At 50.1% G+C, this 16627-nt stretch overlaps 1 protein-coding gene across 5 annotated transcripts in view; it reads right to left on the bottom strand.

Annotated features, from left to right (window-relative positions):
- Positions 1 to 1451: 1451 nt before the first annotated feature.
- ABCC3 (ATP binding cassette subfamily C member 3) overlaps positions 1452 to 16627 on the bottom strand; it is a 48254-nt gene continuing 33078 nt past the window's right edge. For 2 of the 5 annotated variants that reach the window (XM_019981098.2, XM_019981097.2), the window contains 9 exons: positions 16123 to 16433; positions 14786 to 14985; positions 14504 to 14630; positions 13342 to 13443; positions 10613 to 10759; positions 10304 to 10462; positions 9551 to 9717; positions 4629 to 4823; positions 1452 to 2048 (listed from right to left, as the gene is read on the bottom strand). In XM_019981098.2, coding sequence (XP_019836657.2) covers positions 1940 to 2048; positions 4629 to 4823; positions 9551 to 9717; positions 10304 to 10462; positions 10613 to 10759; positions 13342 to 13443; positions 14504 to 14630; positions 14786 to 14985; positions 16123 to 16433 — 1517 coding nt within the window. In that variant the 3' untranslated portion in view covers positions 1452 to 1939. Of the gene's footprint in view, positions 2049 to 4628; positions 4824 to 9550; positions 9718 to 10303; positions 10463 to 10612; positions 10760 to 13341; positions 13444 to 14503; positions 14631 to 14785; positions 14986 to 16122; positions 16434 to 16514; positions 16609 to 16627 lie in introns of those variants that run through there. The other 3 variants (XM_070773272.1, XM_070773273.1, XM_070773274.1) reach the window with 3 other exon arrangements.

The raw sequence follows: 16627 nt of genomic DNA on the forward strand, positions 1-16627 counted from the left end.
TAACTTTGTCCTTCTAAACATTTCTGTACTTCTAATCATAGGGGGTTCAAATTGTTGAACAGTTTCAGGGGCAGAACCCTCTGGCAGAAGAACAGAAGGCACTGGTCCCCCCCTGAGCCTCCTCCATTCTACTGCCGTGGTGGCGCTTAAGTCTGGCACTGAGTGGCGCCAGAGACAGATATTTTGTGCGGTGTCTTTCCTCTAAGTTCACAGCAGTCAGCTTCATTTCCCCAGAGTAGCTGAGCCCGCTAGATGGAGGTCATCCTCTATTAACCACATTTTTTGATTATCCTGTTTACTTTATACAACTGAGTCTCTCCTTTGGGCTGTCAGCACCTGTCAAGGTCTCAATGAGCTCAGAGGCAAACATCCAAGACAGGAGAGGAGATACAGCCTTACACTTTTCTTTAGCTGAGAATGATGCCGAATGAATCTGCATTTCTGTTGGTTTGGGGCAGCTAGAGCCTCACAAAGCATACGTCATGCCAAATTGGCCTGATAAATCAGGAAGCATAGCAAAGACCTTTTCTTAGCTCCAAGGAGAAGCAGAATAATTTGGGCCTTGGTGCCTTTATACTTGCTCTATCACAAGGATGGAAGTCTTCCTCTGTACACTCAGAAACATCCTGGGCAGAAACGGCCAGCCCCCAGAATGTGATTAACCTTTAACAAATAGTCCTGGAGCACAGGCTGGCCCAACGCATATAGAAAAATCAGATCAAAGGAGCCATCTCCACACCTACTGCAAACCATTTAGGATGGAGGGGGAAAGAAACATCATCCATAACCAGTCACATTATACCAAGAATAAAGGTTGAAGAAATGAAAGAGGAGACCAGAAAACTTGAAGGCCGTGTGCCAGGTTAATTCTAACCTGCAGAAAAAAACATTTCATTGGCTTGTTCAAAAAAGCAAGTTACCCCTTCATCTCATTTACCAGCCTAGGACGTTCAAAATGGGGGGTAGGCCCTGGGCTGCTCTGTGCTCCCACAGTCAGCTTCAGCCAGAGTGAGGAAGATGCATGACTTGGAGACCTCATGGGTTATGGGGACCTGTCTGGAACAGAATGCTAGAGGGGCAAGGAAATAAAGTGCCATGCACTTCTCATCCCCTAGAGAAGCAGGCGGCGTGGTCTGAGGGATGACATAAATGTGGAGGTGTTCACGGCAGCTTTCCCAGGAGGCTTCAGGTCAGATATCAGGGGCTTTATTTCTCACCTTTTTACAGCCTCTACACAGCAGAACAGGAACTACTGGCAATTACCCAGTGAGTTTTGGCCGTGAATACAGTATTTCCAGCCAAAAGCTCTTGGGTCTGAAGTTTTCAGATAATTCCAGCCATGTAGACGTGTATAAAGGCTACCTCTGCATCTCCCTCCTTCCTCTCCACCTCCTCTAAGGGCCCTAGCCCCTAGACCTTGTGAACAGAGAGAAAGGCTACACTGAAGTGTATGTATTGTTAACACGTAGCTTTATTTCATCAGTGCTCCATTTTTAATGAGTATTGGACTCAGTTCCTAGGGATGGCCTGACCTGGCAGTCTTCTGTTCAAAGAGGAGAAAGCTTTATTTAAAAACAAAACGAAAAACACTTCAGACTAGAAAATACAAAAAATCATGGGGGTAGGGAGGTCATCCCTTGAAATGATTATAAGCAGTACAGTGTGGAAATATCGCCACATTGGGAATCAGAAGACCCGGGGACTAGTCTGGGCTCTGCCTCATATTAGCAATGACCTTGGGCATGTCACTCACTTCTGGGCCCTCACTTCCCCACCCCTGAAACATTTAGCACGGTTATCCTACAAGGCACCTGGCGGACAAAAACCTAACAAATGTCCCCAATATTTGCCATCAAGTCCATTCTGTAGACATATTTGGTGTCCTTTCCATTCGTGATGAAAAGTAAGAATGTCCAGGAAGAAAGACCAGGAATATATTTTAGGCAAGTCCAGCATCTCTGGCCATCCCATAGAAGATGCCTCTGGCTGCAATGAGGTTGGTTGGAGAATCAAATTCAGCTATCGTCCCTTTGTCCAGGACCAGGACCCTAGCCAAAGAAAAGAAGTGGTCAGGTCTCCATCAGCCCAGATTTGGCTTCATGGTCCAACCCTGCCCTTCTGAGTACAGCTCAGACCCCTCAGTGACATGCCAACCCTTCCACTTCAGTCAACCCACCCAACACAAGCACTATGCCACATGTGCACACTTGCAAGACTGGTTATTTTAGCCACTCCATTTACTGTTCTGGCAGATGAGGCCGTTTCCAGGATCAAACACAAGGTCCTATTCATCTCTGCTAGTCAGGGCTCTGAAAACCTTCCTTAATGAGCCCTTCCCCTCACCAGGGTCAGGGGACTGTGCGCAGGGAGCCACGGGCCTGTATGCATCCATCTGCTTTGTGCCGACTCACAAAGGCACACGGCGGGAACGGCTGCAGTGAGGCCTGACGCTGGAATCTGGCTACGGATCTGGCTACTGCTGCTGGGTGGGTCTCCCCCCGCCCACACATACATAGTCAAGCCTGAGCCTGGGCTTAGAATCTCTTGCCAACTAGACACAGGGTGCACCAGTGCGGGGCCAACAGGCTGGCTCCCAAGGTGAGGCGGGAGCAGAAAGGGCTCCCCCGCGTTCTCGGAGATGCTCCCCAGTAGGAGGGCCTGGACTGCATGCAGTCGTTGACCCACCTGTGGGGCTCCTGGAAGAGCCCCTTGGGAAGAGGTGTGTCTGTGAACATCACTGTCTAGCCACTGCCCAAACTGAAGTCTAGGAGACTGCCCACCTCACTTCAGTGGCTTCCCTTTGCTCTTGGGGTAAGGACTGAGTGCTTTCCCATGGTCCTCAGCACAGCAGAGTGAGGCCTATCTTTCTTCCCCTCCTCTTGGTTCTACTGCCCCTCTCCCTTTCTACTCATGTACCCGCTTACCTCCGGGCCTTTGCATGAGCTACGGCCTTTTCCTAAATTTCCAGCTCCCTCCCTATCCCATGTCCTCCTTGCTACCCAACTTTTACTCGTCCTTTAGGGCTTGGCTGGTGCCCTAAAGGACGAGAATTCAAGCCTGGGCCTGGGCTTAGAATCTCCTGCTAACTAAACAGGGTGCACCTGGCACGGAGCCGACAAGCTGGCTCCCAGGGTGAGGCGGGAGCAGGGTTCCAAGCCCAGGCCCTTGCCTCCTTTGCTGCCTGTATGGATTGGCTCCTCTGCCTACACATGTGGACCCTTGCTTCCTTCCTGCAGGCTCTAATTACATGTTCAGTAGCATGACTATTTCATTCATTTCTGCCTGATCCACTCAAATGACTGAACTCCCAACCCCCAAGGTCAATTTGAGTTTTTGCCCCTCAGGGCTGCTGGTGAAAACCATTTTCAGTTAGGCCTGGGAAGAGATCCTGTCGGTCTGGCCCTTCCCCTTGTGTGGACCCAGGGCTCAAGCCTTCCTACCCACCCTTCTCCCAGTGGGTCTTGGATAGGAGTGGAGAGTGGGGATACGGTGGGGATGGAACAGACGGTAGCATCAGGCATTCTCAGCTTGGTTTCCGAGCCCCTGGGACCTGTGTGGGGACGCTTTTGAGAGAGGGACAAGGTCTGCCCGTTGCCCTGTCTGTGTGTTTCCCCACCTCCCCACACCCTGCAGGTGTTCGTTTTGGGAATGAAACCTTGTCGAGGTACTCCCCCCATACTACTTCAGCATAGATTCTTTGTAGCCTCCTGCCTCTTCCTCACTCTGAGCTCCTGTGTCTCCAAGGGAGCTAGCCTGGCAGTCCAGTACCAGCTCCCTTCCATCAGGCTTCTGAGTCCCCCGACCCCTATCCTGTCCTCCAGTGCCACACCTTGACATTAGGCACAATGAAAGACTAGGTCACATTTCTTCCTTTTGGCTGAATGAGCTGACTCCCCGAGGAAGCTGTAAGATACCAAGAGCAAGGCTTCTTCCCTAATTCTTTGAGAAGCTGGTTCTAAGGAGAATTACAACAAGGGGTTAGGGAGGAAATGAACGTATTCTAGGATCACCTGCACTTTTAATACTTTATTTCACTGATTACTTACAACAACCTCGAGAGAGAGAGTTTCAGGAAGGTTTTGCAGATTGCCCAAGGTCACACAGCAGCAGAGCCAGGCTTGGGACTCAGCCCTCTGCTTTCCCACAACAAAGCATCTATTGTGCATGATGGTGTGTCTGGCTCACCGAGGCGGGGACCCAAGCATCGTATACCTTTCCTCGGTGGCTTCCTGGTCTATATGCCCACAGGGTGGGAGTGAGGAGCAAATGAAGCCATGGGCAAGGTGCTCAGGAAGTGACAGGATCTGGCATGAAGGATCTGGTTCCCCTCGTCTCAGCATTAAGGGATAGGGTTGGGGAGTGAACTGAGCCTCAGGGAGCCCCCACATGCCCATTCCCAACATTTTGTGTTGGGACAAGTGTCCCACACAAAACACAAGTGTCCCTTGTGTCTCAGAAACCATCACTGTGCACCCAGTGCCCACGTAACCCATGCTGTTACGCCCTTCCATACCGTAGATAATCCCGTAAGGCTCCCATACCCACATATCCAGATAATCTGCCTGTCCCTTCGCCATGGCCCAGGAGACCCAACTAGGCCCCTCCCTGCCCTGGTTCCAGCACCCTACCTGGTGTAGTCCATGATGGTGTTCAGCCTGTGTGCGATGGTCAGCACTGTGCAGGTCTCAAACTGTGTGCGGATGGTGGCCTGGATGAGGTCATCAGTCTCCAGGTCGATGGCGGCTGTGGCCTCATCTAAAACCAGGATTCGACTCTTGCGAAGCAGGGCTCTGGCCAGGCATACGAGCTGCCGCTGGCCCACACTGGGAGTAGGGAAAGCAAGGAAGTCTCCAGCTGGGTACCCCCAACCTGCCCCCCAGGCTTTACTCCCCAAGCTGTTTCTGTCTGCACTCCTTTTCATTAGCCTAGGGCTGGCTCTCTGTCTAACCTCTCCCATTTCTGCCTTAGCCCAGTACTCCTGGAACACAGAGTTGAGGTCTGGACACCACCGGGATAATGAGGGGCCTTGAGGGAGAGCCAGCACTTAACACTGTGAAATCCCCAGTCTGTTCTCTGGCACCCCCGGCTCCCTCTTTCTGTGCTTTCTTCCCTCTTCTCACTCTTTAGCATCACCATGTTTCTCTGTTTCCTCTATTAGTCATTTACACCTTAGTAATAACACACCGAAATGACTCCTGCTGTTTGCATACATCATGCTATCATGCTGAGCCTAGTATCACACAACTCAGCCATCTCCTGCCCCCATAGGGAATACAGATCAGGGCTCTACAGTGGGAACTCGGAAGGGGCAGGAAAAGAGGAGGATCTGGGCGGCTCCCCATGTCTGGTCACTGGAGAGGTGGAGGAGGGGTGAAATGCATATCTTCAACCCCTGCCTTGGAAGCCAGAGCTAATGAACAAAGCAAGGCGCTGTTCCCAACCACAGAGGCTACAGCACCCCCACACCCAAGGACAAATACCTCAGCCCTTCCCAAAGGGGTGAGTCACTCCAGCCCAAGTGGAGACCAGGCTCTCTTTCAGCCCATTCCCGAAACTAATGAAGGTTTTGGCAGCAGAATGAGCTGCCAGATAGAACTCAGGGCTGATTTATGGTGGGACTGGCACAGGATACAGGTCAGGCTTAAAGTGACTACAAGCTCAGGGAGGGAGGAGGGGAGTGGATTTCTGTCTCAGGTCCTGGTTGATGTGGGGATGGAGGGGTGATCTGGTGAGAGGTGCTGATGGCAAGCAGGGATCGGAGAATGGGCCAAAAAACAGCTATGGGGCATAGGGTCTGGTGGCCTAGGCTTGTCTGCCAGCCACTCTCAATGTGGTTGTGTAAGTGAGATCAAGGGACTGGACACATTCATTCTTACAGGGCTGACTGGGGAGGCGGGGGCATCCCACAGTGGCTATGATGCAGCAAGGAAAGGCTTGGGGCAAAAACTCCCACTTCCCTGAGTCCTTGCCCCACCCCTTGCTAGCTAAGTAGCTTTGGGCAAATAATTTTATACTTTGGAGCCTCATTTTTAGCCCACAGGACTGCAGTAAAGATTAAAGGAGATAGTGGAGGCCAACGTGCCTTGAACACTAAAGTTTTTCCAGTATTCATGTATGGATGTGAGAGTTGGACTATAAAGAAAGCTGAGCGCCGAAGAATTGATGCTTTTGAACTGTGGTGTTGGAAAAGACTCTTGAGAGTCCCTTGGACTGCAAGGAGATCCAACCAGTCCATCCTAAAGGAAATTAGTCCTGAATGTTCATTGGAAGGACTGATGTTGAAGCTGAAACTTCAGTACTTTGGCCACCTGATGCGAAGAGCTGACTCATTTGAAAAGACCCTGATGCTGGGGAAGATTGAAGGCAGGAGGAGAAGGGGATGACAGAGGATGAGATGGTTGGATGGCATCACTGACTCAATGGACATGAGTAAACTCTGGGAGTTGGTGATGGACAGGGAGGCCTGGCGTGCTGCGATTCCTGGGATCACTAAGAGTCGGACACGACTGAGCAATTGAACTGAACTAAACCGAAATGTACAAGTTTTTGTTTTTGTTTTGTCTGGAGAGAGTCCACTCAGGTATGGACTGAGTAGAATAATAAGAATAGCTACATTTCTCAGGAGTGTATCCACTCTAAGTGCTTTCCATTTCATCACAAAACCCATAAAACCGCCCCGTCCAAATGATGGCCACTAGCCACACATAACTGTGGACTACCTGAAATGTGGCAAATCTGAACCGAGATGTGCTGCTGCTGCTGCTGCTGCTAAGTCGCTTCAGTCGTGTCTGACTCTGTGCAACCCCACAGACGGCAGCCCACCGGGCTCCCCCGTCCCTGGGATTCTCCAGGCAAGAACACTGGAGTGGGTTGCCATTTCCTTCTCCAATGCATGAAAGTGAAACGTGAAAGTGCTATAAGTGTAAAAATACACACAGGATTTTATACTTAATATGAAAAAATGCAAGATATCCATAATAGCTTTTATATCAATTACATGTTGAAGTGATAATATTTTAAATATATTGGGCTAAATAAAATACATAATTCCAAAATTTATTTCATCCGTTTCTGTTTTCAGTGTTGCTGTTAGGCGGCATGGTGCTAAAGGAATGGAACTGTTGTCCCATACTCCTTTTAGAGTTAAGAAAACAAAGGCACAGAGAGGTTAAGCAACTTGCCTCAAACCACACAGCTAACACAGGCACATGTATCTCAAGCTTTTAGACTCAGTGAGAAGTGACTCTGACTCTCTCTGATATATGACCCAGTGGCTGGGAATATAAAATCTGGGGCTATAAGGAAGCAAAGAAAGGCCTGGAGACCTCACTTTGCCCACTTCTAAACCAGAGACAAAATTGCATCCAACTCGGAAAAAATAAAAGACTTCTCTAAAGTTCTATATGTTTCCTCTGGTCTTCTCAACAGGTTCGGTCCACAACCCCCTCATCAGGCTAAGCATAGCATTGACAACCTCACAAGAGAAAACTGACTGGGGCCTTGGAGTCTCCCAGACCCAGCTGAAAGCCCAGGCACGTCTTCTTCCAGCTGTGCGCCTTTGGCCCTAGCTCAGTCTCTCTGGGGCTTGTGTGAGGAGTCAGTGAGCAGCCTGGCACACAGCACGTGCTCAATACAATAGAGTGCCCCCTGAGTTCACATCACTAGGCCGCTCAAATATGACCTAAATCAAATCCCTTATGATTATACATGTGGCAAATAGAGTCAAGGGATTAGATCTGGTAGACAGAATGCCTGAAGAACTATGGACGGAAGTTAGTAACGTTGTACAGGAGGCAATGACCAAAACCATCCCCAAGAAAAGGAAACACAAAAAAAGGCAAAGTGGTTGTCTGAGGAGGCCGTACAAATAGCTGAGAAAAGAAGTGAAAGGTGAAGGACAAAGGGAAAGATACACTTTCTCACCCACCTAGAGCCAGGTACCCTGGAGTGTGAAGTCAGGTGGGCCTTAGGAAGCATCACTACAAACAAAGCTAGTGGTGGTGATGGAATTCCAGCTGAGCTATTTCAAATCCTAAAAGATGATGCTGTGAAAGTGCTGCACTCAACTTGCCAGCAAATTTGGAAAACTCAGCAGTGGCCACAGGACTGGAAAAGGTGTTTTCATTCCAATCCCAAAGAAAGGCAATGCCAAAGAATGCTCAAACTGTGGTACAGTTGCACTCATTTCACGTGCTAGCAAGGTAATGCTCAAAATCCTTCAAGCTAGGCTTCAACAGTATATGAACTGAGAAATTCCAGATGTACAAGCTGGATTTAGAAAAGGTAGAAGAACCAGAGATCAAATTGTCAACATTGCTTGGGTAATAGAAAATGCAAGGGAATTAAAAAAAAAAAATCTACTTCTGCTTCATTGATTATGCTAAAGCCTTTAACTGTGTGGATCACAACAAACTGTGGAAAATTCTTAAAGAGATGGGAATACCAGATCACCTTACTTGTCTCTTGAGAAACCTGTATGCAGGACAAGAAGCAACAGAACTGATCATGGAACAATGGACTGGTTCCAAATTGAGAAAGGAGTATGTTAAGACTGTATATTGTCACCCTGCTTAATTTAATTTATATGCAGAGTACATCATGCAAAATGCTGGGCTGCATGACTCACAAGCTGGAATCAAGATTACCAGGAGAAATACCAACAACCTCAGATATGCATGTGATACCACTCTAATGGCAGAAAGTGAAGAGGGACTAAAGAGCCTCTTGTTGAAGGTGAAAGAGGAGAATGAAAAGGCTGGCTTAAAAATCAACATTCAAAAAATGAAGATCATGGCATCCAGTTCCATCACTTCATGGCAGATAGATGGGGAAAAAATGGAAATAGTGGCAGATTTTATTTTCTTGGGCTCCAAAATCACTGTAGATAGTGACTGCAGCCATGAAATTAAAAGATGCTTGTTCTTTGGAAGAAAAGCTATGACAAACCTAGACAGCATATTAAAAAGCAGAGACATCACTTTGCTGACAAAGGTCCGTATAATCAAAGCTATGGTTTTTCCAGTAGTCATATATAGAGGTGAGAGTTGGACCCTAGATAAGGCTGAGTGCTGAAGAATTGATACTTTGGAATCCTGGTGCTGGAGAACACTCTTGAGTCCTTTGGACAGCAAGGAGACCAAACCAGTTAATCCTAAAGGAAATCAACCCTGAATAGTCACTGGAAGGACTGGTGGTGAAGCTGAAGCTCCAATACTTTGGCCACCTGATGTGAAGAGCCAACTTTCTGGAAAAGACCCTGATTCTGGGAAAGACTGAGGGCAGGAAGAGAAGGGGGCGACAGAGGATGAGATGGTTGGATGGCATCACTGACTCAATGGACATGAATTTGAGCAAATTCTTGGAGATAGTGAAGGACAGGGAAGCCTTATGTGCTGCAGTCAGTCGGGTTGCAAAGAGTCCCACACGATTTAGTGATTGAACCACAAGATGGGCGTGGGAGGGCAGGAGAGGGCTGGCCTGGTGTCATTTGATGCTAGATCCTCTAGTGCAGCAGAGTGCTATTCCTGACCCACCCACTCCAGGCTGTTACCTGAGATTCTCCCCACCCTCAGAGCACTGGAAGTCCAGGCCTGCGGGCTGGGAGCTCACAAATGTGTGCAGGTGAGACAGCTCCAAAGCTTGCCACATGTCTTCCTCTGAGTAACAGCCAAAGGGGTCCAGGTTCATGCGCAGGGTCCCCGAGAACAAGATGGGGTCCTGGAGACAAAGCAAGTCCTCAGAGGGAGGCAGCTTAGGCCCCATAGGGAGCCACGGGCCCCGAGGCCAGGGAACAAGAAAGGGATTGAGATGGCGGCATTTCCACTGTGTCCCCAACCCTCCAGGAGGGAGGCAATGGCCAAGGAGATAGAAAAATGCCTGTGGGGACGTGATAAACCTCAGCTTTGCCAACCCAAAGTCCTCTGCTAAAGTAGAAACCTTGAGCTGCTAATCTGACTCCAAAGTGTCCAGTCAGCAGAAAAATACTCCAGAGAAGCCAGAAAAAGTGAAACGTAATTCAGAGCTGTGAAACCAGGAGAGCAGGATAGAACACCTCTGGCGTGGGCCAATTGGAAGTCTGTGGTTCTGTTGGTCTAGGAGGTCAGAGGACAGGGTGATATTGAGCAGGATACATCTGTCCCTTCCAGACCCATGACAGGTGGTCGCTCTGTGGCTCTGCTCCTGCTGTCCTGCTCCCCAGCTTCCCAGATAGAAGTCCCGGTCTTGAACCTCAAGCTACAGGACAAGTGTGGAGCCTGCCCCCAGGGTCACTGGTCAGTGTGACCAAACAAAGCCAGGCTGGTACCTGGGGGATGATGGTCAGCTTAGAACGCAGGTCATGGAGCCCGATGTCGGCCACGTTGAGGCCGTCAATGTAGATTTCACCCTCAGCCGCCTCCAGGATGCGGAACAGGCAGAGAGTCATGGACGATTTGCCAGCCCCAGTGCGGCCCACGATCCCCACCTGGAGGGGGTAGGAGGCTGTCAGGCAAAGGCTGGGGAGTTGGTGGGTCTGTCTCTAGGACTCCTTTGGGAGGCTAAGCAGACCCCTAGGCTGGGTACCTGCCATCCCACAGATCCACATTCCCCAGGCACAAACCCGCCCCACACGCACCTTCTCGCCACCATGCACTCGCAGACTCAGGTCCTTCAACACCAGCTCCAGGCCCGGCCGGTAGCGCACGGAATAATTTCGGAACTCCACCTCACCCTTCAGTGGCCAGCCTGCTGGCGGACGGCTGCCCTCCACCACCCAGGGGGCCTGGTCACCAGGGGAGGACAGGTTCTGCATCAGGGGGACATCTCTTCCCCAGCCCAGCCCTCTTCCATCTTCAGTCTGCCTCTCTTCCCAGGCCCCTGCCATCCTCACCTACCAGGGACCCTGGCGGGGAACCCCTGGCGCTTGTGTGGCCCAACCTTGTGGTTCAATGACTCTATCCATCTGACATTATTCCCCACAGAACTTTGCCCTCCTCTACTCCCCTCATGCCCAAGATGCCTAAGTAGCCCCTTCCACATGCCCCCACTCCCCCTTTCATCATTCTTTATTACTGAGTGGCTACTCCATGACAGGTAGTGGGGTAGCCAAGGTAAACTAGACAGAGTCCTTGTCCCTGTGAGGCTCACATCCTAATCTAAGGAGGCATACAATTAACAAATAGGTAAGTCTATATAATGCCAGATGGTGATGAGTATGGAGAAGTGCCTGGTGTTGCTGTTCTGTACAGGGTGGTCAGGGAAGGCTTCCTGGAGGAGGTGATATTTAAATAAAGACCTGAAGGAAGTAAAGGAACAAGACAAGTAGATATCCAGGAGAAGGGCATGCCAGGCAGAGGAAACAGCAAGGATAAATACTTCCCAGTGTGCTCTGGAGCACAGTGACAAAGGTGAGAGGTAGGAGACAGGTAGTGGAAGACCCCACCATGTAGGGCTTTGCAGGGCAGTTTAAGGACTGTTTTTTTGTTTTGTTTTTTTTACCTTGAGTAAGATGTAGGGCCATGCACAGAAGAATAATGTGATTTGGTATGTTTTTAAGGGATCTCTCTGCTGCTATTTGGGGAGGGAGAGGGTAGGATGTTTTGAAATGGGGGAGTCAGAGTGTCAGCAATCAAGAAACAAAGCAGCCAGTACAGATAATCTGCTCTCTTGCTGCTGCTGCTAAGTTGCCTCTGTCGTGTCCAACTCTGTGCAGCCCCATAGACGGCAGCCCACCAGGCTCCTCTGTCCCTGGGATTCTCCAGGCAAGAATACTGGAGTGGGTTGCCATTTCCTTCTCCAATGCATGAAAGTGAAAAGTGAAAGTGAAGTCGCTCAATCGTGTCTGACTCTTCGAGACCCCATGGACTGTAGCCCACCAGGCTCCTCTGTCCATGGGATTTTCCAGGCAAGAGTATTGGAGTGGGTTGCCATGCTCTCTTGAGGAGGTATCAAAACAATGCGTAGCAGGATTGGGGGCAGAATTTTTGAGGCTGTGGAGAAAGGATCATGTATGTAGACAGGGGAAATTGTAATGCTAGGCATGAAGAGAGAGAATTTGAAGATCCCAGAGAATGGGGGGAGGAGGGGGTGATAAGAGAAGCCTGGAGAAGACAGGGACAGATGGGGGCCCCAGGGGCAGGAGAGGCCAGGTTAGGAGGAACAGAGTGGGTGGGGGCTCAATGGGGGCTGACAGGGCAGGAGCTCAGGCCACAAAAGCCATGAAGTGCCTTCAAGAAGCAGCGAGGGGTATTTTGTCCAAATAATGCCGAGAGGTTGAGCTAGAGAAGAACAGCGAAGCGTCCTTATCTCTGGAACCAAGGAAGTCACTGCTGAGTGCACCCAGTGGAGTGATAGGGCCAGAAGCCAGGCTGCAGGAGGCAGACAGGCCACCAGCTGATGAGGCAGGGGGAGAGCACCTATTTTAAAGCTAGTTTCATGACAAAGGAGAGCAGAGAAATGGGATACAGGATACACAGGAAAGGGAGGGTTGGTTTGAGAGTCTAGAATGGAAGGTACAAGTGCATATTTTTGCATGTGGCTGGGAATCATCCAACAGAGGGAGCAAGATGGATGATGTAGCATGTAATTAAGGAAGTGAAGTCCTCGGGTGGCCATGCGAACAAGTAGAGGGAGTAGACTTTGAAACGAGAAGGGACATTTCCGTTAAAAGGGAAAAGGTGAAGGGACACAGGCAGGTTTGAAAGTCTAGAGGCAGGAAGGCTGAGGGAGTTCACATCTCATAACCTATTTCCTCATTGAACTGTTAGGCAAGGTCGATGGCTGAGCACAGGGAGTGGGAGCTTAAGGAAAGGGAATGGCCAAAACAAATCTTTCTGAAACTGGAAAAACATGCTTCTTGGAGAAGCAAGATGGGAATAGCCAGCAGTGGTGTGTGGTTATAAACTTGAAGTAAAATCAGTGGTTTTCTCCAGCAACATTTTAGCAGTCGAGCACCGGCATGTAGAAGGTAGACAGATGGGCTCAACTGGAGAGAGATGACTGAGAGAGGAGGGTGAGGGAGTTGAGAGTGTTGGCACTGGTAAAGCACAGAATCCAGGCTGGATGAACTCATGGACGGAGGGACGGAGGTAGGTCCCCAGACCGGGGGTCCCAGGGAGGACAAAGTACTGGGACTGAGGAGGGCTTGGAACACGGGAGCTGTTATCTACGCATCAGGAATTGTCTTGTCCAACTCTGAATCCTCTATACCTCCTCACATAGACCTCTGGTTGACACTCTTTAAGGACTGAATGAAGAGCCACCTGAAGAGCTGGCCTAAGGGGATATAGGGATGGATGGTGGGCCATCAAGCACCCCTACCAGCTATCCTCAACTCTCCCTGCCCCAGGCTGATTCCGTACCCACCTCCATCTCCGTCTTGGAGTACTCCTTGACTCTCTCCACAGCCACAATATTAGACTCCAAGTCTGATATCGTTCGTATCATCCAGTTCAGAGCCAACGTCACCTAGCCAGAAGGACTGGGTCATAAGTGTGGCAATCCCGTACTCCCTTGACATGGCTGTGGGAGGAGTTCATACTCCTTCACTATGCTCCTATCCTAACTATGACCCAGGTGGGCCTGGGCAAACCCATAGCTACGCCACCTGGGGCTCTAATCACAACTGTACCTCAGGCAGTGACAATGGCCCCCCATCCCAGTGTGTCTCAAACAAAAGGCTCCCCATCCCAGTGTTTCTCAAACTTTAACATGCGCAAGAAAGATTTCCCAGGGAATCTTCTTAAAATGTAGCTTCTGATTCAGCAGGTTTGTGGTAGGACTAGAGAATCTACATTTCTAACAAGCTCACAGATGATGCAGCTGGTCCTCAGACCACACTTCGTGAATCAAGAAGTCTTGATAGACACGCAAAAGCCAGAGCCCCAGGCCTATTGGATCAGAATCTACAGTTTAATATCTCCAGGTGATTCATGGGCATACTTAATAGTTTGAGAAGACTGACCTGTCTGGATTGTCCTTTATTTATCAAAACTCAAAGACTTGAGTCACCTGAGGCATTGCAAATATGATCTGCTTCACAAAAATTCCATTTGCAGTTGTTTAACCTTTTGACAATATCAGCTGATATCAGGGTGACCTGCTCAGGCTCTAGTTACCTGCTCCAGGTACTTTCTCTGCAGGCTTGTGAAATAAGGTATAGTCTAGCTCTCCATGTCCCTGCCCCAGGACCCCTGTCAGGGTTGACCTCTAGATCTTGTGCAGGCACAGCAAATTTCTATTTGTCTCTTGGGGCCAAGCTCCAAGGTCTTTTCTCCAACACTCCCAGGTAGAGACCTCCTCTGGGCTCTTAACTTTTGTCCTTCCTCCACTAAGATCTGCACACCCCGAAGTATCATCCCCTGCTGGTGGGAGTGACTCTCTATGCTTGACTGGGAGCTCACAGTTTTGGGGATCAAAATCTGTGGCTGGTCCCCATTTTGGGTAGAGTGGGGTACTCAGGAGATGCTTATGAAATCTGGCCTCTGCCCCAGGGCGGCCCTACTCTGGGGCTGAGACCTCTGTGTACCTGTAGGGCATAGGACACAGACAGGCCCACCAGTCCTGGGCTCAGGCTGCTTCTTCCAGTCACAGCGAAGAGTGCAGCAAAGAGCACAACACAGTTGCCCACGAACTCCACTCGGATCCCCAGCCACCTGTAGAGATCAGGCAAGGAGGAAATGGGGCAGATGCAAGAAGGGGGCTGTTTAGGGGAAAGGAGGGGCTTGGACCCAGAACACCAGGGTCTCTCCTGCAGAGACCCTGGCGGAAACTCATGGAAGGAGCAGGGGCTGACGGAGTGGTTTCTGACCTATTGGAGGCAATGTAGGGGTAGCAGCTCTTCTGGTTGGTGTCCACCTTAGCATCATTGATGGTCTCAAAGTCCTGGCTGCGGCCGTAGGCCCGGATGACGCTGGAGCCAGTCACCGTCTCCGAAAAGTGGGAATAAATGGGCGAGCGGCTGACAGATTCCAGCCGCTTCAGCTGCCGTGAGGTAGCCACGTAGAACCGCTGACAGAGGTTGGAGAAAGAACTTAGAGTCAAGACCCTGGAATCCCAGCTCAGTCCTGCGTGTCCTCTGGGCCCGTCTGAGCCACCTCCCCATCTGTCCCACTGCCCCTCAGACCTCACTCCGTTCCCTCTCCCGAAAGAACCCAAGACTTGGGATCCTGATATGGCTCCATGAACTCCTCCCACTCTCTCCCCTCTGGTCAACTCTGCTCAGTCTTTCGGCCACTTTGTCCACAAAGCCTTTCCCGATTCCCTCTCAGCTCCTGGCCACTCACTCTGCAGGCCTGAATTATCGCACTGACTTCATTTTGCCTCCCAAGTCAGTGACAATGCCTATCTCCACTTAGGGGCCTGGCAATGTGTTCATGCAATCAAAATTTTGCAACATTTGCAAAAATAAGATAATTTCGTTTTCTTTTTCTTAAAGAACCTCTCCCCACTCCACCCCCTCGGTTGTTTAAATGTCAGCCCCACAAAACCACAGTCTGCCTCCATCTTCCATCCTCTACCCTGTGGGCCCCAAGATGGCCAGGGCCATGCAGGATGTACAGCTGAAAGTCCCTGTCCCAGGACAGAGTGCAGCCCCGGTCACAGTCTTCACACACAGCCTGAGCTTCAGCCACCTGTGGGTTACCTTCATCAACTGATTAACGGCAGGACAGGGGATCAGCAACACAAATGCCTTTTACAGTTAGCTGTATCTGAATATTCTCACTCATCTATGTTAAAAGCCATGTAAGTTTATAAGATAAGCATCATATGCATCATGTATCATATATGCATCATATGATATGGCCTGTAAGTTTAGATGGTACCTAAAAACAAGGGAAGGATAATGTGTCTTAAACTGTTGACAATATTTTAATAAAAAATAGCCAGGAGGAAGGAGTTCCAGGGCCAGTCATAATTTACAAGGATTTAATTTTATCCTGTTGATAACTCTGTGAGGTGGGATCTATGATTCTATTTTACAGGTGAGGAAAATGAGTTTCACAAAGGTGTTTACTGAATCAAATCCAGCTGTGAAGGTGAAGGGGGTGTGCCCTCCCTACATCTGCCACAGGTGGCCCCCAAGACAGCCCGGCCCACACAACAGCCACGCTCACGCTAGGTCACGCCCACGCACTCGGGGCACACCTGGACAAAGAGGTAGAGCACAGCCAAAGGCAGGATGACCACAGCAAAGAGCGGCGTGCTGGCCACGATGACCACAAGGGTGGAGATGGAGTTGTAGAAGGAATTCAGCAGCATGAGGATGGTGGGAGCCAGAAGCTCATCAATGACGTAGATGTCCTTGGAGAAGCGGTTGAGGATGCGGCCTGAGGGCGTCGTATCAAAGAAGGACTGTGGCGAGCGCATCTTGTTGTGCAGCAGCGCCTGGTGAAGCAAGCGGGCAGCTTGGACACCACCCACCGCCATCGTGATAGCTGACAGCATCACCAGGAGCCCTGATGGAGGAGGCAGAGGGGCGCGTGTTCACCTGGGCCAGGTGCAGAATGCAGGGGCAACTTCCAAGATGAGGGATCTCCTCAGTGAACTAGGCAGACTCAAAGGCAGGGCATAACTAGGATGAGCCAGACAGGTCCAGAGGCAGGTAGACTGCTAGGGCGGGTCAGGGAGTCACTAGGGTCGTGACGGTGGA

This window comes from Bos indicus, chromosome 19 (genome assembly GCF_029378745.1).
Source record: "Bos indicus isolate NIAB-ARS_2022 breed Sahiwal x Tharparkar chromosome 19, NIAB-ARS_B.indTharparkar_mat_pri_1.0, whole genome shotgun sequence".
NCBI lineage: Eukaryota > Metazoa > Chordata > Mammalia > Artiodactyla > Bovidae > Bos > Bos indicus.